Source organism: Rhamphochromis longiceps, linkage group LG22 (genome assembly GCF_057381845.1).
Source record: "Rhamphochromis longiceps isolate RC_006_pf linkage group LG22, R_longiceps_female_GT1.1, whole genome shotgun sequence".
In the NCBI taxonomy this organism is placed as follows: domain Eukaryota; kingdom Metazoa; phylum Chordata; class Actinopteri; order Cichliformes; family Cichlidae; genus Rhamphochromis; species Rhamphochromis longiceps.
In genome coordinates, this window is record NC_140577.1 from 35,935,999 (window position 1) to 35,963,180 (window position 27,182).

At 42.8% G+C, this 27,182-nt stretch overlaps 1 protein-coding gene across 2 annotated transcripts in view; it reads left to right on the forward strand.

Annotated features, from left to right (window-relative positions):
- Positions 1-27,182, forward strand: part of thrb (thyroid hormone receptor beta) — a 102,019-nt gene that overhangs the window by 56,781 nt on the left and 18,056 nt on the right. For both annotated transcript variants that reach the window (XM_085396420.1, XM_085396421.1), the window contains exons 2-4: positions 9,345-9,408; positions 24,931-25,000; positions 26,912-26,962. In XM_085396420.1, coding sequence (XP_085252546.1) covers positions 24,994-25,000; positions 26,912-26,962 — 58 coding nt within the window. In that variant the 5' untranslated portion in view covers positions 9,345-9,408; positions 24,931-24,993. The remainder of the gene's footprint in view (positions 1-9,344; positions 9,409-24,930; positions 25,001-26,911; positions 26,963-27,182) is intronic.

Consider the following 27,182-nt stretch of genomic DNA (forward strand, 5'->3'; position numbering starts at 1 on the left):
TTACATACTGAGGGTTTGGACAAACCTCTCATATAATGTGTTTCTTTCTGAGCAAACAATGCCTCACTACAAGTTTCATCTTCTTCTTCTTAAATATTGCAGACAGGCTGTCAAATACACTGCACTCTGTATTTTGTGTTTGATTGTCTTGCCATGGTCAGCTTTGCATTTTGCATCACAAATGTTGCAGACAGCGTTGTCTGTGTCGACTTTTGTAACCACGCTCGGTACGGCTTTTGTTCTCCAGCCGGTGTGTTTGTTGCTCTCTAACACACGGTCACATGGTCTCATTTTTATTCCTTTTCTAAGCTCGATGTGCTCTGCTACCGAAATGTGACACTGATTCATTTAGAGTACATCAGTACTGTGTAGTATTTATGTAATTTGGTTGTTACAGTCAAACCTATGAGGCTGGTTACCCATCGTACTGCTTGAACACACATACTGTGACAGACATTATCACAATGATGCACCTGACAAAAACAGGAGGAACACACATTACAGCTGATTTGTAATGCTGATGAGAAATATGTTGTGTACAAACTGAAGACATGCAAAAGACCTGCCAGATTTTCTTTCAACAGCTGCATCAAATGATCCAACAGATGGTTTAATGGTAGATAATGGCACAAATACCAGTAACCTGACTGACTCACATCTTAGTATCAGTCTTGTGTGATTCACTAAAATGCTCTCTATCCCAAATTTTGAATTTGGGTGTTATTTCAGTGTGCTATCTTAAACAAAACAAGAAACACAGAGTACATGCTGACAGTACTACTTGGTGCTACAACAGGGCTTTGCATTCGTGAAAACTGTGGATCTTCTATATACAACCCAATGGATCGTTGACACGTTGTGCAGCTGTGCGTCGTGTGCAGCTGCTCTGTATATCCAGTCTCATTTTTTCTCTCAAAAAGGAAGGAAGACTGTGTGGTGATGGTGAGGACATCCTGAGCTATGTGACCGATCTCGTCTTTATAGTAACAATGTAAAAACATAGCTGTGGAGATTAGCTCTGTGTGTTTAAATCCTGCGTTCTGTTTAAATCGATGTAGTTAAAGCTAATCCTGGCTGTCAGTGATAAACTAGTTCTTTACTTTGTGTTGAAGTACTTTTTTTTTTTAAGCTAACAAGTACTTGAGTTAGGCGCTGCTTCAAGTGCAACAACTTCAGGGCGCAGAGCCTTATTCAGTTTATTTAGACATGTTATTAAATGTGCAGTTAGAAGTCAAATAAATACATAGAAACTGATACACCGGACATATTATACTGCTTATTTTTATACTCATTTTATTTTTTTACATCAAAAAAGAAAATTGTAACTTTTGTATTTTATTATCATTTTTTTATTTTAATTTAAGCTCCAAGTCTCACAGGCCTACAGACAGGCAGGAAACAGCAGAACAAACGCTGTATTCTCCAACCAGTTGGTGGTGTTTGCTGGACTTTGCTGGGAGTCGCTGTGAATAAACAGTTTGCTAAAGCCTCACTCACACAGGCCTAGAGACTGGTCAGTGACCCACTGGAAACCAGTGGCTGCAACCAAACATAAAAGGTGCACCTTTTACTTTGAAGGCGAACTTTCTCGTGTTTGCGGCGGACACACTAGCACAAATTGTAAATGGCGACTTCCACGCAAACAGCAGGCGCCTGCAGCAGGGGCTGTCAGGAGATTGCTGACCGTTCTCTAGGCCGGTGTGTCTGAGGCATGATCAGCTGAAGAAGCATTAAATGAAAAGCTCCCATGATTAGCTGAGTGAAAACAGGTTCAAATAATTGGTTCAGTGGGTAAACGATATGTCATTTCCCACTTGCAGGTTGTGATCAAGCCAAAAAACATCAAAACGCAAATTTGGATCCATTTGTCCCAACCAGACTGAACTGTATTCTTAGCTGTTTATGGTAATGATACGAAGGTAACGTTGTTAACACTGTCACTGCACTGAGCAGCAGACATGCATCCTTTGAATCAACAGAAAAATAATTCACACTTCTGTGTCAGTGCGCGCACAACTCCTCCATCTCACGTAGCAACATCCAGCATATGCTGCTGTGTCAGAGCTGCGACCGTCACTGTGGAGCTGGACTGCTAAAGGCCAGCAGCAGGACCGAGAAGAGCGAGCTGGCACACAAGGTCAATGTTAACAACACTGCCGGGTAAAACAGTGTAAACAAGGTTCGACGGAGCGCTTCAGACTGTGTAAAAGAGGCTAAACGTTTAAAAGATACGATCAGCAGCTGTAGGACAATCAGTTCATCAGATCCTGTTTTTTACACCACGGTACCTGCGTGTCTTTGGCATCTTATGACGTTATTACATGTAATAAGATCAAACTGTATGCAGAAATCGATGTAAACAGATAAAACTAATCAAATTCAGTGCAAAGTAAAATCTGGCATTTAATTATTCATTTTTTGGTCTTTCATTAATTGATCCATTCTTATTATTTTATACATGTATTCCCGTGTGGATAGTAGTTCTGTCTGGTCTAAAGAGACCTGCTCTGTGTTTGGGGTGAATCGTTTGACACTGGGTACTTTAACCTAGTGGGGCCGATCGTGGCCCAAGAGTTCGCCTCGTAATCAGAAGGTTGCCGGTTCGAGCCCCGGCTCGGACAGTCTCGGTCGTTGTGTCCTTGGGCGAGACACTTCACCCGTTGCCTACTGGTGGTGGTCAGAGGGCCCGGTGGCGCCAGTGTCCAGCAGCCTCGCCTCTGTCAGTGGGCAGCTGTGGCTACAATGTAGCTGCCATCACCAGTGTGTGAATGTGTGTGTGAATGTGTGTGTGACTGGTTGTGTAAAGCGCTATACAAATACAGGCCATTTACCATTTAACTGTCTTTAGGTGCCAGATAAAAAAAAGACACAAAATGGAGAAAAACAGGTGTGGACACGAGGCTGAAGGAGATACACATCAAACTGTGGCTTATACGTCTCAGTGGAGCTCCTCTGTGTGTGAAGACATAAGTTTCATTAGGATTGGCCCGCCCTTTAAGTGGTATGGTAGAAATAATCTAGGTAATTGTTCATATTTAGGGAGTAGCAGAAGCAGTAGTTCATTCCAAATGATATATTTGTGCTTAGTTTATCCCCTGTCCTTCACTAATCCAGTATCTTGCCCCCCCTCTCATCTCGTCTCCCATCCTTCCTCTGCAGCTTTCTCTCGCTCTTTTCTTCCTTTCTCCCTCCATTGTGAGCAGCTTACTGCAGTATCCTTAAAGTCCCTTGCCTATGTCCTTAGTTGTCCTCTCGTACCCAGCCTGCACTGGAGTGATCTGGAGCTCTGTCAGCTCAAGATGGGTGTGCACTTTGATGTTGGAAGAGAGGATTGTGTGGTGGGTAGATGCTACGATGTTGCTTTATATATTCCTTTCAATAGTTTCCCTTAGCGGCAACTGCTGTCATCAATTTGAAAAGGACTCTTTTCTTCCCTCCTTTTTCCCCCATTCTGGCCCCTCAGACAGTGTCCACGAGGCTGAAAAAATGGGGCAAAAAAACACGCTATTGCTGCAAACAGTCTGCATGCAGGGGAATTGTCCTGACGCGACCCGCGCTCGCTCACAGAGGCAAAGGCAGCAGCGAGCTCGAAGGGAGGCGTCTGTGTGTGAGTGCATGTGTGTAACGTGGGGCTTTCAGCAGGCAAACAGATGCATGACATGCTTGCCTGCATATATTTTTAGCATGTCCATGTCTTAGTGTGTGCACTCCATCCACACACTGTCTCCTCTGGAGCTGTAAATATTACGCGTAGCTGATAGTACTGACTGATACTGGCCTCTTCTTGATATTATAATTATGTCACTATGTGCAAATATGAAACCTATTTTTCGAGAGCATAATGCAGAAACTGGTCACACCATAGTTCTTACATCACAGTGACTCCAACTCCAGGTTTACAGTGTTCTCAGTACTTAATGTAGGACCAATCACATGTTGGTAGACATCGGTGTAAGAAGGCTGCGGGCTCTCGGTGAGTCGGTCCAATCCCATTCAGATATGTCATCGAACTGGGATTCTGAAAGTTTGAGGGCTGGGGTGATGAGCTGCTCTCTATGTTGTGTTTGTTCCTGGAGTGTCTGGACTTTTAGCACATTGCTGCGCTCTTATGAGCTGCCACAATATTAGGAACCTGGTTTTAGTGCCGTCAGTGTTGGTGCATGTTCACTTGCTGGTTTGTTCAGGGTTTGATAGAGTTAACTCTGAGCAGCCTAGCTCACTGTGGTTCTCGCTGTTTGATTGGGTCTCTCATTGGCCCATGGCACTCTCACCGTCCATTCAGTTATCTGAACCGTTGAGCTTACGTTCTTCTGTTTTGACACCTTGAAGGAGTTTTTTAAAGAGTTCCTATAAGGTTTATGTGTCTTCATTCTTAATCAGATTACTGCGTCTCTGTGGTTCCCATTCTTCATCCGTTACCACAGTTTAAATATGTAGAGCTAGTTTAGTCGCCTTCAACTCCTTTTGTTATTGTTTGTTAGTTTTTCTTGTTGTAAAAAGTCTTTTCGGGGCTTTTATTTAGCTGTTGAATATAACGATGAGTTTTGCTTCTAGAGTTTGTACTGAGCGCATCTTTTTTTCCTTTATCTTTAAAATATTTCAAAGGTCATTTAATTCAGCGGTCCCCAACCCCCGGCCCACGGCCCGGTACCGGTCTGTGAGTCGTTTGGTCCCGGGCCGTGAGAGTTGAGGCTCGGGTGTGAAATTGATGGTTTTCAGGGTTTTTATCGTTAACTCGGTTCCCTGGGTCTTTCCCGTGTTGTAGTTGTGCGTCTTATTTTGAAAGAAATGTGTTACCATAGCGACCAGAGAGCATTGAGGGGCAGAGAGGAGGACGTTACTCTCAATGTTGTTGGTGCACTTCAGGAGGACGCTGCTAATAAAGTTACACAATTACACACTGAATTTGCGTTTAGTGTTATATTTACAAAATACCACAGTTTTTGTTGTATCTGTTATTTTGTCGTATTTATCCGCCACACCTTAAACTCCGGTCCGTGAAAATACTGCCTGATAATACTGACCTGTCTGTGGAGCGACAAAGGTTGGGGACCGCTGATCAAAGTTGGTTCAGAAAAGTTGTGTAGGCGCCCTGTTTGTCCAGTATGTCTCTGGTCTGTAAACTGGTTTCTTCCAAAATGTGGTAATGTTGCATAACATGACATTCAGAAACACTGCAGTGTAGATCCCTGGGTCTTGTGTAAAGCACAGTAGGTCAGAGCGCACAGTACCGGAGTCTGCGAGCTAATAGTGAAGGAACTGAGCACTCAGTACTCATCAGGCTGTAAGCATAAAGTTTCGACTTGGGATCAACCCTACCGCCTAGTGGTGTTGGCCAGAGGAGCCGATGGCGCGATATGGCAGCCTGGCTTCTGTCAGTCTGCTCCAGGGCAGCTGTGGCTACGACTGTACCTGCCTTCACCAGTGTGTGAATGTGAGAGTGAATGAATAGTGGTATTGTAAAGCGCTTTGGGTGCCTAGAAAAGCGCCATAATATAAATGCAATCTATATGAATGCAATCTATTATCAATGCAGGATCAACAGATGTGCCCATCCAGATGTTTAACCATTTACAACCATTACAGCTCAGCACATCAAAGCCCTCGTTGACTTTTCTCTCCAGGCCCAGAGAGAAGGTCATTCTTATCTCACTTTTCTTCTCTGTAAACCTTTCACACATGTAACTCATGAAGATGACTAACAGCAAAAGGCGAAAGTGGATGTTGAAATGTGCGTCACATTTTCAAATATAACTCCGATCACTATGGAAACTGAGTGTATCGTCTAGGGTTCCCCCCCTCAGCCACACTCACACACCTTCTTGTCATGTCTTTGCTTTTCGCGTTTCTTCTCCAAGACACACAAACACACACTTCTGACTAACAACAGATGGCCCTCGGTCCAAAAACACTTGTTTGTTGAACATATTTTGGAAGCAGAATTCTCTGGGCCCATATGTACACAGACGTTATAACTGTAGCTGCGTTCAAGTTTCACAAAGTAGAGCAATTTCATACACACAATATATAAAGTAGATTTTATTTTTACTACACCACAAAGACTGTTGACATTAACCAGTCCAATAGGACTACAGGTCACATGAGGCACAGCTGAAGTCCAAACACGCTGTAGGCTCCACCAGGCTGAGGTCATGAACACTACGTTTGTATTAAAGCTGAACAAATCCAGTAGGGAGCCAAAGTCTGAAGCACGATTTGGAGCCTAGTGAAGTAGCTTTGGATTGAACTGCAGTTCTACATTCTTACAGATGTACACAGGACAGTAACTCCAACTGCAGACCTGACCTTCTCCACAGCAGGTTATCTTTGAGATGAACATAGAAAATGAACACCTACCTACCAATCAGTATTAAGAACAGTTGTGTGTTGATTCTTGGACAAGCCCAGGTGTAGAAGTTTTAGAGACAGTCTAATGTTGATGTCTTTCGGTCCTCCTCAGCACCCAGCTGGGTGGCCAGCACGGCGAAGCCCTCGATGCACCGCCAGGAGCCATCTTTAAATGGGTTTCTCCTTCTCGACAGCTCAAGAGACATCCTGGCGTCAGTGTCCTTACAAATGTGGCGCTAAAGACTGAATGACCAGAGTATTCCTGTGGCCAACTACTGGCAATGGATCAATGTAAAATTAGTAAAATTTGAATTATAATGACACCACCTGTTTCAATCAGTGACCACTAAGATTAATAGTAGCATCACTGTGTGACTGTGCCAGAACAATGTCAGACTCTGAAGATCCTCTGCCCAGTTTGACCAGTGACGACACGTGTAGCCGCAGGTCTACAGCTATCTGTCGGGTGGTGTCTAGAAAACAATGTGAGCTTCATAGATAACTGGCAAACTTTCCCCAGTATGGCTGTGAGAAAGAAGCCGTGTCTGCTTATTTCAGCTGACGTAACCAAATATCAGCAAAAGCACTATTTACACATTTACAAAGAATAACAGTTTCAACAGCAGCGCAGAGCAAAACAATAAAGTGTGCATGATTGAACCTGCTGGTTTTTGTCCTATAGTTGCAATAAGACTGTTTCAATGGATCAGTGGCCGTGTGTCAGAATCCAGCCAAAGACGCAGCCATGGCTGTAATTCATTTTACACTTAGCTTTGTTCACCGTAACTATTGTTCGTCTGCCTGTACTCAGAGTTTCTGATTTATTCCAGCCAGGCTAACAGAGGCCTACATTTCACTAGCTCCAACAGGTATATATTAGATCTATATTCACAGCCTTCCCACAGACATATCCATAATTGTAACAGCTGTCATACTACTAACAGTACTGCTAATAATGCCAATAATCAGACTGCTTCCCTTGTGGTCAGGTGACTCTGAACGATCAATTCATTATATGTTTCGTCCGTCTTCCCGTGATGCACTGAACGCACCACGACTACATTAAACGATGTCCTCTCTCCCACACTGTGTGTTGTCCCCTCCCTGTGCTCTCCTAATTAACCAACTAATGAGCAATCGTCAAGCAACAGGTTTCCAGGACCAACTTCATTCCTGCTTTTAATGTTTGCTGCAAGCAAGTTTTAAAAATTTGTTCCACAAGCCTTAATTTAGAAGTATGATCCTAAAGCAGGACTAAGACTTTTACTTGCTGAGTGTATATAAAAGTGGAAAGTACGCTAAGGCTGCAGCTAGGACTGGGCAATATGGCCCAAAATTCATATCTCAATATTCTTTAGCTGGATGGCGATCTACGATATATATCTCGATATTTTTTTAAGCCATAAAGCAAGAACAAACAGAGAGTTCTTAGTCAAAGCTGTGTCCCAGATGTCACACAGGCACTTTTATTAACATACAGCGCAGATGTGCATGAAAAAAAATAAATTATCAGCATTTATTAAATAATAATGCTGCATAAATAAAATAAAACTATGTTGTTTTTGTGCATAACAAAGAGCTCACAACTGTGCAGTCAAAATGTAAACTAAAAGACGCTAACTGTTAGCGCGGTTAGCGCAGTCAGCTCGCTGTCCATCCCCACGCACGGGGCGATCCGCGGTAACAGAGATTTGCCGTGTTAATGCAGTTATGCCGTTAACGTCATTTTAACCAGATTAACGCTACCAGCATTAAAATAATAATCTCCAAATGTTTTCTTTTTACCGAGCAGCTCCTCTTTGACAGCTGCCGTGTCCGTCTTGTGCTGCCTGCAGGTGAAGCGATGGGCGAGGCAGAGTAATGCTGCGCAGAGACAAAAGTGGACGAAAGAGAGGCAAACTTGCAACTCCACAAGTATAAATATAACGTAACACAGACTATATCGATATAAACGATGTTGTCAGATCTTATATCTCGTATAAAAATATATCAATATATTTAAAAACTCGATATATCGCCCAGTCCTAGATGCAGTACATCCCATGACTCTGTTTTTGTTTTGCTTTCCTCTCAGACTGTTTATGAATACAAGTGCATACACAGACACTGTACAGCCTTCATAAGTAAAGCCAGTATACACTGTAGAAATAACACCTGCAGTTTGCCTAAAACAGCGTGTGCTGTCATCTTGGGTAAAAAAAGTTGTCCTTATAACTTGCTGTAATAAATTGTTGTCACCTGTGATTGCAGCAAACAGTGAGCTAACACAACAGAGCTGCAGCTGACTCTGAGCTGCAGTTTCAGCTGCACCTGAATGAATGCATGTGCATGAAATCTGTAGACACTACATACTAATCAGGGCTGTGCACTGTTGTTTTGAATAGACGGCAGTATTAAAACAATTACTGTCTGTCAGATGAAAGTGTGGCAGCAACGTTTCCCAGTGCAGATGTGAAAAACACACATACACACTCCTGTTTGCAGACACAACATCAGCTGTAAGTCTGATTACGAGTGATTAGTGTTTCATTGGAGAGGGATGATCACCACTGCCCTGCACTGAATGTGTTCCTCTCACTCATCAGACCAGCTTCTCTCCTGTAGGCGTCTTTCATCTTTCCCCGTGATCTCAGCATGAAGTTAACAAATGATTTGTTTCTGCTTCCCTGCACATGTTGTGCTGTCATCACTATGATATTCATGGCCATTGTTGACTTCAAGGCTGCACACAGAGAAAAAAGACAAATGGATCCATTGCAAGGCAGCCAGTCCAAAAAGGAAATCCAAATTATAGAAGGGAAGAGCTTTCCCACCTTGTGTCTGCTTCAGCGTGAGGTTTGGATTTCAACTGTACCTACGCTTTAGTTAAATATTTCAATCCAATGTTCAAAACCTTACTGGGACCCTACTGGGATTTCATAGCTAGACTGTGATTATCATCTTAGTTTGTCATTACTCTCCCAAATCTCAGTGTGTGTTTCCTTGTGTTTTCGTAGGTGTTTCTCTGGGGGAGCTCAGCAGCTCCTCAGCACGGCCCCGAGTCAGACTTGACTTATTTTGGTAAGACCTTCATGTTGCTTCATTTTGCACAGTCAGAGTCCTGCAGCTTGCAGAATGCCAATACACACACACACACACACACACACACACACACACACACACACGTACACACACACACACACACGTACACACACACACACACACACACATGTACACACACACACACACACACACGTGTACACACACACACACACACACACACACGTACACACACACACACACATGTACACACACACACACACAATTAAACTCAAATCTTTGTTTATATCTTAGCCTAAGTCATTATGTGCCACAGCAGGCTCTGTTTATTCTGTTTGTTGCCTGTGTGTGTGTGTGTGTGTGTGTGTGTGTGTGTGTGTGTGTGTGTGTGTGTGTGTGTGTGTGTGTGTGTGTACGTGTGTGTGTGTGTGTGTGTGTGTGTACACGTGTGTGTGTGTGTGTGTGTGTGTGTACACGTGTGTGTGTACACGTGTGTGTGTGTGTGTGTACACGTGTGTGTGTGTGTGTACGTGTACGTGTGTGTGTGTGTGTGTACGTGTACGTGTGTGTGTGTGTGTGTGCGTACGTGGTAAATAAAATTGGACATACATCAGCTGAAGAACTCGATGTCAAACATATTGTCATGTTTACCTGCTTCTGCTTCTTCTAACGTTTGTCCTCCACTAACAGTCCAATCCGATCGTATGTAACGATAAATGAACTAACTGTGGTTCCACCATGACAAAAGCAAACATAGTTCTAGTCCTAATAATAATAATAGTCCTATGGATAGCTGCATTCTTCATGAAGACATGAAATATAGACAGGTATGCTTGTGTCAGCACTGCAGTTCATTCAACAAAATAAAGGCTTGACAAAAGCTGTGGCGGTATCACTGCACACAACATGACTATTGCAGGTGCTATAATGGGCCCAGAACATCGGTCAGCGCATAGACCGTTTAGAAGAAGCATCAAAAAACGTTCTTGTAAAGTCTCCTTACAAAGTCTTTGGTGTCTTGAGATCAGATGTGATGAGCACGAGGTAGATCCTCTGTCACAAATCATCAGCCCTGGATGATCCTCTCTCCTGACCATCATTTAGAAAAGTTTTATTCTACATACCAGATGTTGACATGTGTTGGGTCATTGTCGTGCTGGACGACCCGTCCGTTCCCCGTCTCCAGTGTTACAGCGCGTGGCCCCGTCCGCTGGCCCCTCGGTGCGGTGAGGTTGTCCTGTATCCTTGGCAGAAAAGCAGCTCCAAAGCATATTTCCACCCTTGTGCTTGGCTATGAGGATTGTGTTCTTTGGGTCATACTTGGCATTTTCTGTCCTCCAAGCGGATCCGCTTGAGTCGGTGGCAGAGAGCTTGATTTTGGTTTCATCTGACCGTAGCGCTTTCTACCAAGCCACCTCTGAATCATTTAGACAAGCTGCCAAATACCAGTGGTGCATTGTGCACATTCACAATCCTGTCCCTGGTGTCCTTTGACAGCTCTCTGGTCTGTGATAGGTGGAGAGGTTGGAATGGAAGAAATTCATTATGTGGACACAGAATGAGTTGAGATCAAGAGTGTCTGTCACTGACTGACTGTAACAAGTCGATGGGAGCAAGAATTCTGGCCAGGAGATCAAATACTGGCTGTCTGCTTTGTGTTGATGGTCTGTCTCTCTCTAAATTACCATTAAAAACTACAGACTGGTTTTGTTTTTTTAATGAGCAAATTTTAAAGTTCACCAGGGGATCAAGTAATTATTTCCCTCACTGTGTCTTTATGTCACGAACAGCGACTGAGCACATGGATTCATCACATTTGGTGAGGTGAAGGCGCAGAGCTTTGTTCTCCTGTCTGCAGGACAATAAGGCTTTTTTGCAACCACAGATGTCCCTGATGGACATTTAAAAGAGTTTAGGGCACATTTGCTTCAGTGTCTCTTTTCAGACTCTGAAATTGTATCAATATTTTATACTTGGTTGTTGTGAAAGGACATATTTTAACTGAAACCATACTATAAAGTGGAACAAATCTGTCAACCTGAAGGTAATTTTGATTCAAAATCAAAATCACAGACACGTGTCTACAAATAGCAGGCTGCAGCTAACTCGTTTGGGTGGAAGTCCGGTGGTTTATGCTACTGTGCTACCAAGCCTGCTAATTAGACAAGCCTGTGTAAGCTTTTATTCACCATAGCAGGGTGCTAGGCTGCAGTGCTACATTGCACATTAAAGAATGATGCTAAGGTTAGGAGGAGACTGCCATCAAACATATGAAAACATATAAAAACGAGCGATTCCTGATTGTTCTCTTTTATTCTTACTGTAGCTCAGGAGACAGAGCAGCTCAGCTTCTTATCGAAAGGTTCGTGCTCCAGTCCAAGTGTCCCGTTACTCTGTGCCGCGTTGATCAGAGTGTGAATGTTAGGAAGAACTGGGGGGGAAAGGTTCTTGTATAAGTTGGGTGTGAATGGATGAATGAGGCATGTTGTATGAAGGGCTTTACCATATCACTGATTCATAAATGCAAATTATTAGCTGTAAGTTGAATTAATGAAGTTATGGTTACAGTGCATTTTGGATTTAATGACTGAAACATTTCATAGGATAAGTAATATGCTGATATTATTTGCAGTGATGAAACGGAATAAGAGTGAAATCATAGTCACCCAGTTTCTTTTTATTAAATCAATAAAAGGTTTTAATCAAGAAGCAGGTTGTGATACTAAGCTCTGGCTGTACTTCACGGTAATTATGTCAGATAACATTTCATGTAAATCAGAAGGGACCTGAAAGTTACGTTCCTCACTAAAGTAGGGCTGGGTATCCTCACTGATTTCAAGAATCGATCCGATTTGATTTGATTTGATTCGGGGAAATTTTGCCTCAGACAGTCAGAAATATTATAATTCTGATCACTTATCAGTACATATCTATATTTTTATATCTATAAAAAGAAAGCTGACACTTGCGAGACTTTTATCAGAGGTGTGAGCGTCACAGCAGAGGCCTCTGTGCTGAAGTAGCTGAGGATAAAACAGAACAACATGAAGGCAGTTTTCCTGGCCTGGGTTACAGAGTTACAGAGGTTTAGAGACACAGCATTTTGCAATTCTGCATAATCTTAAAAAGTTTAAATTTGTTCAGTATTGAACAGCAGAAATGAGGCTTTCTTTTCGGAAGTAAGTAAAAAAAAAAGAAAGAAAAAAAACAGTCTGCATTCCAAGTTTCCTTGGGTCAGATGCTACTGCCCAAATACAAGTTCAGTAAATATCTCCCTGCACTAGCTGCCTGTGACTAATCTAACATCCTCTAATTAAAAGAAACATAGATTTCAGTCAGCAGTTGTTTGGACAGTTATCTAAAGCCACCAGCTACAGTCACAGACTTCTGCAACCATATAATTGAAGCTGTGGCCATTCCAGCATGATGTACAGTATATTGCAAGCAGGAAATACAACAGTAAGTACAGTACGTACAGTAAGTATAGAACACAGTTTTCTAAGTAAATATTTTTGTATTATATATTTGTAAAGGTGCTATTGATGTGAAATGTTGGTAACAACCCATCCAAAGAAATCAAATCCATAAATTAACTTATAATAATAAGAAATGAAACAGGGGGAAAGTATTGAACACGTGAAGAAAGGGAGGTGCAAACAGGCAGGACAGTCATGACACCAGCAGAAATCTGTCAGAAATGAGAAAGTAAGGCTGGTTCAGTCCCAACTGATGGTCATTACCAACACGTCACACAAGAAACATCTCATGATGGCCAACAGGAAGACAGATGCAATTATTTTAAAGAAAACGATGAGCTGTGCACTCAACTAACATGGCCTGTACATGCGCTCACTCATGCAGGATCCATCGCACTTAGACAAGCCTGTGAGATACGGGGAGGATATAGTCTGGTCAAAACCGAACGCTTTGGATGCTGTAATGCACACCGTGGTTGGAGGCCAAAAGGCTCTCATCCCCAAAACACCGTACCAACAGTGACGTTTGGAGGTGTGAACATCATAGTGTGAGGCTGTTCTTCAGCGTGCGACACTGGCACGTGTCATAATCAATGTCCCCTGTAATGTTTCACGTGTCTGAGCGAACACAAACTCCCTGAGCGTCCCTTGGACCACTGTGAGCAACAGCAGACGTGAGCACTGTGGTCACACCAGCATCCAATCCATCCAAGTTACATGTTTATTAAAGTAATCTAATTACAGCATTTATGTTAGACTACTTTTAATTAACTGCTTTAGCCCACTTACAATGAAAATTATAAAAATCTTGTTCCTGTCCTGTGCAGCATGTTAACACTATTGGAAGGAAAAATAACTTCAACTCCAATTTTGAAAACACAACTTTCTTTCTTTTTTTTTATTAAATAAAGCTCTGACTGTATTATGAGTCTGTGGTCTGGGAGAGAGTCTGTAACTCTGTCTGCAAAATACAGTAAATAATGACCAATGTTGGGTAATTAATTATATAGTTACTACTTCAAAAAAGTTACTGAGTTTTGCAAACAACAAAGTGTTTTGCAGCTGTTTACCTAAAAATGCAGCCAAGGTGTTTTTTAATAAACATTTCAAACTATTTACAGAACAATCAGCTGTTCTGCATCAAATCTGATGCCACACAAATTATTTGTGCCGCTCCAAAAAATAATTTCTGTCTACTATGAGATGAAGGAGAACAACAGCCTGATACCTGCAGGCCTGACAGCAGCAGATGTGTCACTGCTGTAACACCTGTAACACTCAGCAGTCGCCTCATTGTTCTGACACACACAACAACACTACTGACTACACTACACACTGACTACACACTAACTACACACTAACTACACACTGACTACACACTAACTACACACTGACTATACACTGACTACACACTGACTATACACTGACTACACACTGACTACACACTAACTACACACTGACTACACACTAACTACACACTGACTACACACTGACTACACACTGACTACACACTAACTACACACTGACTACACACTGACTACACACTAACTACACACTGACTACACACTAACTACACACTGACTACACACTGACTACACACTAACTACACACTAACTACACACTGACTACACACTAACTACACACTAACTACACACTGACTACACACTAACTACACACTGACTACACACTGACTACACACTAACTATACACTGACTACACACTGACTACACACTAACTACACACTGACTACACACTAACTACACACTAACTACACACTGACTACACACTGACTATACACTGACTACACACTGACTATACACTGACTACACACTAACTACACACTGACTACACACTAACTACACACTGACTATACACTGACTATACACTGACTACACACTAACTACACACTGACTACACACTGACTACACACTAACTACACACTGACTACACACTGACTATACACTGACTATACACTGACTACACACTAACTACACACTGACTACACACTGACTACACACTAACTACACACTGACTACACACTAACTACACACTGACTACACACTGACTACACACTAACTACACACTAACTACACACTGACTACACACTAACTACACACTAACTACACACTGACTACACACTAACTACACACTGACTACACACTGACTACACACTAACTATACACTGACTACACACTGACTACACACTAACTACACACTGACTACACACTAACTACACACTAACTACACACTGACTACACACTGACTATACACTGACTACACACTGACTATACACTGACTACACACTAACTACACACTAACTACACACTGACTACACACTGACTACACACTAACTACACACTGACTACACACTAACTACACACTGACTATACACTGACTACACACTGACTATACACTGACTACACACTGACTACACACTAACTACACACTGACTACACACTAACTACACACTGACTATACACTGACTACACACTGACTATACACTGACTACACACTAACTACACACTAACTACACACTGACTACACACTGACTACACACTAACTACACACTGACTACACACTAACTACACACTGACTATACACTGACTACACACTGACTATACACTGACTACACACTAACTACACACTAACTACACACTGACTACACACTAACTACACACTGACTACACACTGACTATACACTGACTACACACTGACTACACACTGACTACACACTAACTACACACTGACTACACACTGACTACACACTAACTACACACTGACTACACACTGACTACACACTGACTATACACTGACTACACACTAACTACACACTAACTACACACTGACTATACACTGACTACACACTGACTACACACTAACTACACACTGACTACACACTGACTACACACTGACTATACACTGACTACACACTGACTACACACTAACTACACACTGACTACACACTGACTACACACTGACTATACACTGACTACACACTAACTACACACTGACTATACACTGACTACACACTAACTACACACTGACTACACACTGACTATACACTGACTACACACTGACTACACACTGACTATACACTGACTACACACTAACTACACACTGACTACACACTGACTACACACTGACTATACACTGACTACACACTAACTACACACTGACTACACACTGACTACACACTGACTACACACTGACTATACACTGACTACACACTGACTACACACTGACTACACACTAACTACACACTAACTACACACTGACTACACACTGACTACACACTAACTACACACTGACTACACACTGACTACACACTGACTACACACTGACTATACACTGACTACACACTGACTACACACTAACTACACACTGACTACACACTGACTACACACTGACTACACACTAACTACACACTAACTACACACTGACTACACACTAACTACACACTAACTACACACTAACTACACAAGATTTGTGTTAAACGTCTCAAATCTCTCACATCTCAAACACGCCGTCACTCCTAAAACTTCCCCCGTCCTAAACAACTAAAGGCCATGTTGCCATATCATTCTTTGATTGGTCCACATGGTACATTTTTCCACCAATAGGAAAGGCTGGGAGTTTTGGTGTTTTTGCTCACAGGCTTTCGAGCGTTTTCCTTATAAAACGCAGTTTTTACCGTTTCTTCCTGCAGTAAATATAAACAACGACAGTATTCAGGAAGAAAACCAAACATTGCAGATATTTTATCATAACTCTGGTTTTACGTGGCCGATCAACACAATTTAAAAACTGCTATAAAGTCCACACTTTTCCCGTCAGTTGTTCCGTCTGTCCTGCTCACATCTCCAATGGTTGTGCACGTTGTCATCAACGTGGCTTCACTCCACATCAGCCGCTTTGCTAAAACACCGGCACATAAGGACGCTGTCATAGCCTGTCAGCCACGTTGATTAGCTGCGTATATACGAATGTGAATCACATCATTGGCTGGACTTTGGGATAAGGTGGCATCGTTCTGATCCCATACGGGAGCAGCCAGTCACTGACTCACACTGCAAAACAGAATTGTGTTAGGATGCCTGGGTCGTTGACCCAGGGTTTTGAGTTTATTGTATTATTTATCATTTCTATTCTTTGGTTTCTTCGTTAGAGTTCTGTCTTATGGTTTATGTCTCTGTGTAATCCTTAGTTGCTATATCCTCGTGTCCAGTCAGTGTCTGTCTGCCCTGGTCCCATGTCTTTGTTCCCTTTGTTGTAGTGCCTGCATGTGAGTCTGTGTCTTTAGTCCAGTCTGTGTTATGTTTCCTGTTTTATTTTGAAGGTCCATGTCTGATGTTAATGTATCTGGTTTTGCTTCCTTTGTCTCGTCAGGCCTGATTTGCCCCAGCTGTGTTTCCCTCCTGTTACCCATTCCCTGATTGCTCCCTCTGTGTATTTAAGCCCTGTGTTTCAGTTTGTCCGTGTTGGGATCTACCCTTATCTTGCTGTGTGTTCTGTCAGTCTTCTGGTGTAAGTTTATTTTGATATATCCAGTTATGCTGCATTTGAGTTTAGCATTAAAGCTGTTTTGAGTTCAAGTTTTGCCTCCGAGTGTCGGCACCTTGGGTCCTATTCCTGCCTGCACACAGCTGTTCATAAAAAATTGTTAAAGTTTTAATTTCAATTCAGGTTAAAAAAAATTTGTGTGCGCAACGCAGATTTTCTGTACACAGAGACCAGCAGTGCGCAATTACGCACGCGCGCAGCTTAGAGGGAACATTGGTCATTATGTATATTATGGTAAAATGGTAAATGGCCTGCATTTGTATAGCGCTTCACACATTCAGTCATTCACACACTGGTGATGGCAGCTACATCGTAGCCACAGCCACCCTGGGGCGCACTGACAGAGGCGAGGCTGCCAGACACTGGCGCCACCGGGCCCTCTGACAACCACCAGTAGGCAACGGGGGAAGTGTCTTGCCCAAGGATATTTGGCATGAAGCCAGGAGGCAGCCTGGGATCAAACCACCGATCTTATGATTAGTGGCTGACCTGCTCTGCCACCTGAGCTACCCATTATTATTGTATATTAATAATAAAAATGAAGGGATGATTAATGGAAGAATGTACTGAGACAATCTTGATAAAAATCTGCTGCCAGGATGATGAAGCTGAAACAATGATGGGCATTTCAGTGATCCCAAACACATCCAAGGGAACGCTCAGCTGGTTTTACAGAAAGAAAATAAAGCATGGCCCAGCCAATCAACTCCAACTGAAACTCTGTGGAAGGACTGAAGCTTGGGGTTTATAGGACTGTTTATGTGGCCGAATGGGCCGAAATCACACCTGAGCAATGCATGTGCATCGTGTTACCAGCATCTGGTGAGAGTTTCAGGTCAGAGGCACCTTTAGAAATGCATTTACTTAGAAACTTAAAGATGTGTATAGTACCTGTTTTACCTGCTGTACACATGACTGTGTGGCGGGCGTGGTTGTGGTCAATCCAAGGTGCAGGCACCTGCCGTGCCCCAGCCGCTCCCACCTGAGGAGTGGGTATGGTCGCTGAGGCAGGCTGCACCTTGGCTGGTCGCACCCTGGGGGCCTGCACGGGGGCCTGAACAGTCCGGACCTCCTCCACACCCACGCCACCGGGGGACGCTGGTGGGGTGGTGTCGGCCAGGACTGGATCCGAGCTGCCAGATTCTTAATCACCTCCATATGGTGCTCGGTCTGGTCCTGCAGCGTGACACCGCTGCCTGCTCCTGTTGCTGCCTGTCCTGGGTTTCGGCACCACTTAAGTGAATGCACAGCAGACCTGACCACATGTCCATGCTTTCCAGCATCTTTTATTCGCCACACGATTTACGCACACGGTTGCTGTACACACACAGTGGCCGCAGCTCTCCCACTGCCAGCCGTACTCGCATCAACAATAAACCCCACACTCAGGACCAAGTACCATTTATGCAGGTCGGCGTGATGAACCGATGCAGCTCCAGTGCGTCAGCTCCCAATGCAGCCGTGCCACAACCACGCCTGCCAACGTCTGTCTATTAAAAATGAAGCCTAACAGATGGGTTGTGTCTCTCTGAGGAGATTAGTAAGTGAAAATAAAAAGGTTTCACTTAAATAGGAATATTTATTGATGATGACTTTAGGCACCAAATATCATTCATGGGTCTGCAGGTGACTGGCAGCTCCAGCTGTCATCCATGATGTGTGTTCTTGCTGCTGAGCATGACTTATTGGTCCCATTGCTCCCAGTAGATTATTCGGACCTACTCAACTCACGGTGCACGCAGTATAACAAACCACAGTGGGCAGCCTCTGTGTACAGAGAATTTAATGTAATATGATAAGTGCACTGGAGACTTGATCATTCAGCTGATTCTTCTGTCAGCTTGAATTCTTTAATGAAAGCACCATCTGCTCTCCCTTGTGTGATGCAGGTTGCCATGATGATGAGCGTGTATCACGTCGCATTGTGTGTTGCAGCTTTGTAAATCAAGTATTAGAGCTCCAGGCGTAGTGGCCGTCCGATGAAGATGGACTCTTATCTAAATGCCAGTTCAAATAACATGCATATTGGTCAATATGACGGTTATTGTTGACTGTTCCTTGTAAGTGCTGATTCATGATGCATGATGTAAACTGAAGACTGGGCAGGGCTGACATTTGGCTTTAGATAAGGCTTTTTCAAAACAACCACAGTTATCATTTTTATTATCATTTATTTGTCTGTTTTGTGCATTAGTTTAAATTGTCAAGCGACACAAATTCAGTGCAGAGATGAACTGTTGAACTATGGTTGAACTGTGAAAGCTACACGGTTGTTTTACTATCAAAATGAGTAAAAACTGACAATCCTGCCTCCGAAGCAGTTAGCAGCAAACTATACTTGAACCTCAGGTGACCAAGCTCTTATATACAACAAGTATAACTGGTCGTTTATGCTCCCATTATTATTTTATGCAGGAATACTATTTTATCACCCCTATACTTTATCTGTGACAGATATTCTAACATTTAAAAATTCTGTTAACATTGTTTCACCGATTACGTTCATAATTTTTGTGGACAGATTGTCTCGGGGCAGCCTGAGGCTGAAGATGTTGTGTTTCGTGGCCATATGATCTCATGTCTGATGTATGCAGGTGATGTGTGTAGCGGCCAGAATGAGAATTAGCACGTTTGAGATCATCGTCCTCAGACAGAAAAATTCCCCGTGCCATCTCCGTGTTGGTGTCCGAGGCAGAAGAGTTCAAGTATCTGGAGGACGCTCACAAGTATGAAAAGGATAAATGGGAAATGACGGCGAGATTGGACACTGTAATGGTCTGGTGTGGTGAAGAGAGAGCTGTGTGTGAAAGTGTTCTCACTCTCACATAAGGCCACAAGTAGCAAGTGAGGCCACATGGGCTGTGACAACAAACAACGAGGTCTTCATTGTTGGACCGTTTTTTAAATCCTTTATTTCCAGGCTTATTTCAAATATTTTATGCGTGAACCCTTAAAATGAGAAAAGTTAAAATGAGATGCCCTATAACAGAATAATTAGAAGGTAATTTAAAAAACAGAAGTTGCTATAAAATCAAAGAAATATATTTCTCACAACTTCAGTCACCCTGACTATGCCAGTGGGCCAATTCATGGAAAAAAGAGAGAAATTCTTGTTTGTGTTGTTGCTCGAAAATGTCAAAACGTGATTCCGTGGATGCACCACCCACAGACATCTTATTTGGGTGTTGGTGGGTCTTTGAAGAGGCTCCACCTGGAGTCTCCATAGTTCTCCTGGGAGACTTTAACACTTTGACAGAGACCTGGAGATGCATGATGGAAGGAAGAGTCTTGAGTTCTGTGCTAGGCATGGGTTGGCCATAACAAACACCATGCTCAAGCACAAGATGTGCATAGTGTACATGGCAATGATCGACTTTGCTGTTGTATCATCTGATAAGAGCAGACCTGTTATTTGATCACTGCCTAGTGAGTTAAATCAAAGGGCAGGGCGGCTGCTAGACGAAGCTGAAGCTGAAGAAAGCAGCGACAGTATTAAAGGGCCAAAAGGACGTCAGCAGAGGAGGTCACAGAAGAGGACTTTTGGGAGCCCTGTTCTGGCAAGCTCTCTGTGGACTCAGGAAGGGAAACCAGGGCTTGGCTCAAGCTGTGCTCAGCCAGAGGGAAGAACTGGTGACCCAGATTTGGGATATTGTTTAGCAGTGGAAAAAGGACTTTGATGATCCGAGGCAAAACTTCCAGTATAGAGAAGGCAGAGCCTGAAAACTCATGGGAAGCCACATCTATCACACTGACAGAGGTCGCTGCGTTAGTTAAGAAGCTCCCTGGTAGCAGCGCTGGTCGAGATTCACTTTGAGAGTCACTGTTTCACTGTAATGGAGAGAGTCAAAATATCAATCTAAATTGCAGACAAAGCACATTACAGTTGCATGTTATTCAATGAAATGAAATAAAATTCAGTGATGTCCTATAACCCAACAACTACAATCAATCAATTACAAATACTCCGTGTTCATAAAGCACACCTGTCCACAGACTTCATTTCTTCCATTCCAACCTCCCCACCTCCATGGCCAGACCAGAAAGTCAATGAAAAACATTGTAGACCACAAGAAGCAAGAAGCTTGGTGAAAAAGTGACAACTGTGACAACAGAGATGCAAGAAAAAAAGACTTTAAATTGCTTTTGGTTTGACTCCATACAAAATCTTGCCTCATGGGGTGAGGATGATGAGAAAGGTCAGGGATCAGCCCGAAACCGCTTGGGTGGAGCCTGATCAGTGATCCCAATGATGGCAGTTGGGACTACAACCAAAAACTGATAACACACTACGCCTTAATGAATTGAAATCTTGCAGCATCCACCAGGTCATGTGCCTAAGAAAGCTCAGGTATAGGCCCAACTTAAACTTTCCAGTGAATATTCAAATGACTCAGAGAAGCCATGACGGAGTGGCCGAGCCAGTCTCCAGACCTCAGGTCTGTAGGTGCAGAGAGCTGAAGCTTCAAGTGTCCAAGCGACAGCCAAGAAACCTGAAAGATTTCATTCCTATAAAGAGGAGTGGGCCAGATTCTCGCTGAGATGTTCGCAAACCTAGAGACCAACTACAAGAAACGTCTTACCACTGTGCTTGTCAACACGGTTTCTCCAAAAGTAGTAATGATACTCAAATTATGACTTTGGTATCATTATTTTTTTGTGGATTTTTGGTTGATATACAGTTTGAACTTACGTTAAAAGTTAGAGACTGTTCATTCCTTGGTAAGTGAGCAAACTTTTAAGTTATAGGGTGAGGAGCTCAGACATCCAGAGGGATCTTAGAGTATAGCTGCTGCTCCTGTGTGTTAATAGGTGGGTTTGGTAAGGATGCTTCCTGAGTACTTCCCTTGGGAGACTTTCCAGGTAAGTGGAAGATAACAGATGGATGGACAGTTGCAAGTAGAAACATGTAGCGGTGGTCATAAATTACTGCACTTGGACACTTGATGATTGATTGATTTTTGTGCTGGTAGTCAACTCAGACACAGAAAAGGAGCTACTGACCAAACCAAAACGAGACCCGGGCTACTGAACTTGCCAAAAGAATAATTAGCTGGACTACAGTACAAGGAAATGAATTAAGGTGTGACCAAACTACACTTTGATAGTGACCGTGCTTATGACAGTAATGGCATGTTTACATTTCAGCACTTGTAAAAGTTGGCATGAATGTTAATGTAAGCAAACCTGGAAATGCATTGTATGATTTTGTGCTGCTCTGTTAGCTAAACACCACTGCAACGGCTTTAAGTGTGTGCAGCAAACCTTTGATCCAGACTTTCATGCAGCTTCAGTTTCTGTCAGCTGGGTCTGGTTTGAAGGACGCATGTGGTGACGGTACATTACAGATAGAAAACTTGTTTAAAAGTGGAGCACGGTGATGCACGAGCATGCTTTTCATTTATTTTGTGTCTCTTGCGTATCCGTTACCCTCTGCCTAAAGGTTTTACAAGGTAATTACACTGGAAGAAAATAAGGAAAACTAACTAATAACAGACAATGAAGATAATGAAGGGAAATTAAAATGCTCAGCAGTTAAAATCTGCAATTCTCCAGTTCAATGCTGAGAGAACAAGGTTACAAGTTCAGACATAGATCAGCTGAACTTTTATATAAAAGTATAAAGGAAATAAAAATGGACAATGAAATGCCTCATTTAGTACTCGTCAGTAACTATCAGTTAATCTGGTCCTTGGATGATAGCAGCGAGGAAGTGTACAGCATGTGCCCTATTACAGGCCTATTTCCTGTTTCCTGCCTTACCTCAGGATTCTGAACACATACATGTAAGTCACATCTCGTTCTTTATAGCCACTCTGTTTTCCCTCTGTTGTTGCCTCAGATGTGTCTGTGGCCTGGCTGTAAGTGACAGGTGGTCGAGCAGGTCACCTACTAACTATTCCTGTTTGCATCCAGACCTTTGAGATGGTCCTCAGGAATACCCACACGCGTGTTCAGTGAGTGTTAATCTGACCTCTGCTTGACTTCAGTTTTTATTCATTTCTTTTTAGTTATAATGTGTTGAAGCCTGCATCCTGACCTGTTCATGATAATATTTGCATCCTCCAATCGTTTTATTAACCTTGAAGATATTTCATGCTGACACTTTTTTATCGGCTGTGCAAGTGTCAGGTGTAGCACAGTGACAGTACGTGAGGTTTGATCGGCGTGCAGTGAGAGGATACGTGCTTATGTGAGCAGAGAGCGGCCCTCCATGTTCTTATCAGTCCAATCTCAATCAGGTGGAGTCCTCTTGTTGTGGCTTCAGCTACAGGAAAGTGTGATGCATATGTGGCCTCCTGAGGACAGCTGCTCAAGGACATTCAGCTTCCTGCTTTCTCGTCTTACTGTAGCAAGTTACAGTTTCAGCTGCACCCTGGTCAGGTACAGTAACAGCCAGATAGCGTGCTGCACTGTGCACTGTGGATGTGCTGCTGTGGCTTTGATTCATTTATTTATTATTCATTTTTCAATAAACCGCTGCACTGACAGTTGTTTATCAGACTCAGCATCAGATGTATCGCCCAGTGAAAAGACAAGAGACATTATCTGAATTTTAAAAGCCAAATAGTGAAGTTAACATTCTGTGTGGGTCGTCCTTGTTGGTCTCGTTGGCTGTTAAGCCTCTCACCACAACCCTGTGAGTCATTCTAGCATTAAAAGCTCAAAGGATGAATCATCCTGTCAGTGTAAAACATTTAATCCCTGAGATATTTTAATATAGCAGTACATCTAAGTTTCTTTACATGATAACGATGTAAAAGTTAGCTCATCCCCCAGTTTTGTTAATTAACTGTGAGACCACAAGAATAAAAACATACATTTTATAGTAGATGATGGAAAAACAAAAGCTTGTCTCTCGTCTCAGTGTTTGTCTTTCTCTTCTGTGGTGTCGTGTGGACGGCAAAGTCAGGCAGAGTCTTTATTGTCACAGAAAGCTGTGAAACGTGCAGGATGGATTGGAGTCTTGGCCAAACCAATTCTGGGCCCCGGGCCTTATGTTGGACACCATGATTGTGATGATGTCACATGATCTTTGTTGGCACATGAAGTTGTTGCATGAGTGCAGTTGTTTTAAGTGCTGCATGCATTATAAACACCTATTTTACACAAAGGAGCATCAGTGCAAATAAGAACTGCTACTAAGAGTAACCTTTAGCTGACAAACAGTGAAACAAGGACGTTGCAGCAGAGTTGAACGCCTGGTGTGTGCAGTGTGTTGTTTGTGTGTTGGATGCACACTAACAAAACCTCAGAGGGAAAGAAATGATACCTGGACCCTGAGACGTAACATGAGCATGTAACCACTAGATGTCATCCTGCACAGAGGACGAGAACTGAGAGCTGGCAGCCTGTGCAGTTTCGTTTAATCTAACATTGGGTGATCACTCCTGTACACTTTATGTTTTTAAAATGACGAGCTGTGAGGAAAAGACGCTGTTCAGAGATGTGTGTGAAGCTGCTCTGTTAGATAAAGAATGACTGAGCGTTTGTTTCTGTGTTTGGGTAGGTAGGAACCCAGAGGTCTGATGAGGCTCTGAGGATGACGTCTTTGCCTTGAAGCCCCACCAGTATGTCAGGTAAGGCTCACACTGCCAGCTTCACTCCAAATATGATGGAACCTAAAGAAAAGTCTTATTATTCTCTATTTTTTAGTTGGTGTGAAAGTTGATGTGAAAACTAAAAAAACAGCAAATACTCTGTTTTACTGGTTAATTCTGATCGGGGAAACAACACTGAGCAAAGTACAAGCGCACAGGTTAGCACTGTTGTAACGCGAGTAATCCAACGCCGAGTGCTTTCAGAACACTGTGTTAGACAACAGAAGTAAAGAAACATATGTGACTTGCTACACAGTAACCAGCAGAATGACTTTGTGTCACCACTTCTCACTGAGCCGGTTTGACATCAGGACCTCTGCTTCACAGTTTATTTGTCAGCTGCTCGGCAACGAGGTCAGAAATGAAGTGTGAGGTTTGCTGTGGCACCCAACAGTTTCTGCACATAATCTGACAGCAGTCAGTCATTCAGCCTGGTGTTAAACAACTGAGATAATAAACCATTAACTCCTCAACAGTTCTTTAAAAATCAGTTTTTACTGCAGTTCAGGATCAAATTAGTAGTGTGCAACTCCATTAAGCTAATATTTGCTTTAACATGTACAGTATGACAGAGTTGAGTCCGATGTGCAGATCCAGGACAGACTGCATGATGGTGCTACAAGCTGTGGAAGCAGAGAGGAAGCAAAAGGGAGTCGAGACCTAATAATAAGTTTAAGTGTTTGAATTATGACCATCCTTTTACAAGAAGGGATTTGGAAAGTACAACAAATGAATTTGCACCAATAGGAACTTGATTCGTATCATAGCTGCAGTTAAAACTGCTGCTGCGTTACCATGAAACTCAACTTTTCTAAAACCTATTTTTAAACTGCATTTTCATATTACGATAGCAAAGAAACAGAAACAAGCACATAACAAATGCTAGTGAAGAAGAAATCACCAGATATCAGTATTGGTCTTAGAAATAATCCACTTTTTCCATTTCCTGACCTGTTATTAAATGATTGCTCAGCCAGTTTTTCCCTCGACTGTAGCTGTTGGCTTTAAAAACATGGTCAGGTCTCAATAATCAGCTTGTAAAGATAACCTAACATTTTAACCTGGTAGCTGTAACTGACAGAAGATGCTCACACTCGTAGCAGGGAGGCCCCTTCGAGCAGCAGGACTGATGCAGTGTTTGTTGGCAGAGATCAGTGACCAGTACAAAACCCCGACCACTGCATGTCACACTCTACACTTTGGTTGGACAGTGATAGTCTGCCCTCACCACCAGAGGTCCACGTTGTCTTAGAGTGATAACAATGTTTTAATCAAGGTGATCAGTGTTAAACTGTGAAAAGGTCTCAGCTTGAGCCTGATGGCAAAATCAGCTCTTTTCCACACACACACATATTAACCATTCATTTCTATAACATGGTTCATCCCTGTTCACACACACAGCAGCACCACTTCATTCGGCCAAATCGAAGCATCAAAAAGGCAAAGAAATGTGAAGATGGCAGGACGCTGCACGCAGCCATGCTGCCCTATATTAAACAGCCAAGACAGGATGTAGCTCTGCATTTATTTACTTAACTAGCAAATTGGGCATCAGTGAGGTCAGCGGGGCTGGAATTGGATTTAACCAGCCTGGGCGACCTCAGTGACCTGGCCATCCCTACATAGCCGACAGACTTACACTCACATGTTATCACACTGACAAAATGAACTTAAGCTTTCATTCACCATGTAAGCTCCAAGGGGACAACGACTGCTTTGGTATCTGAGATGCTGTTTTAGTTTTTACATGAACCTGCTGCTCTGTTGGAACAACTTCTGAAAGCTTTTAAGTTCATGTACAAAGCAGAGCAGCATTAGCTTCTCTCTCTCTCAGCTGTTTTATGACAACGTCGCTTGTGTTTTTTAAAGTGCCTCTCCCATCTATTTTAGAGCCAGCAGAAAAATGCTCCCCCCGCTGGAAAGATGAGGCCATTCAAAATGGTAATATTTCTCCTCCCTCTCTACACTGCTGTTTCCTTCTTCTGTCAGCATGGCGCAGCTTTGGATTTGTTAAGGAAAAACTTCGAAAGGGCTTCAAAAACTGGAATTATTTGATTTAAGAACATTTTTGTGTAGATTCAGTTCAAAATAAATCATATCCCAGTTGTTTCAGTTTCACCGATGTTGGGAAGCTGCAGACATCACGTTACAACACGTAGAG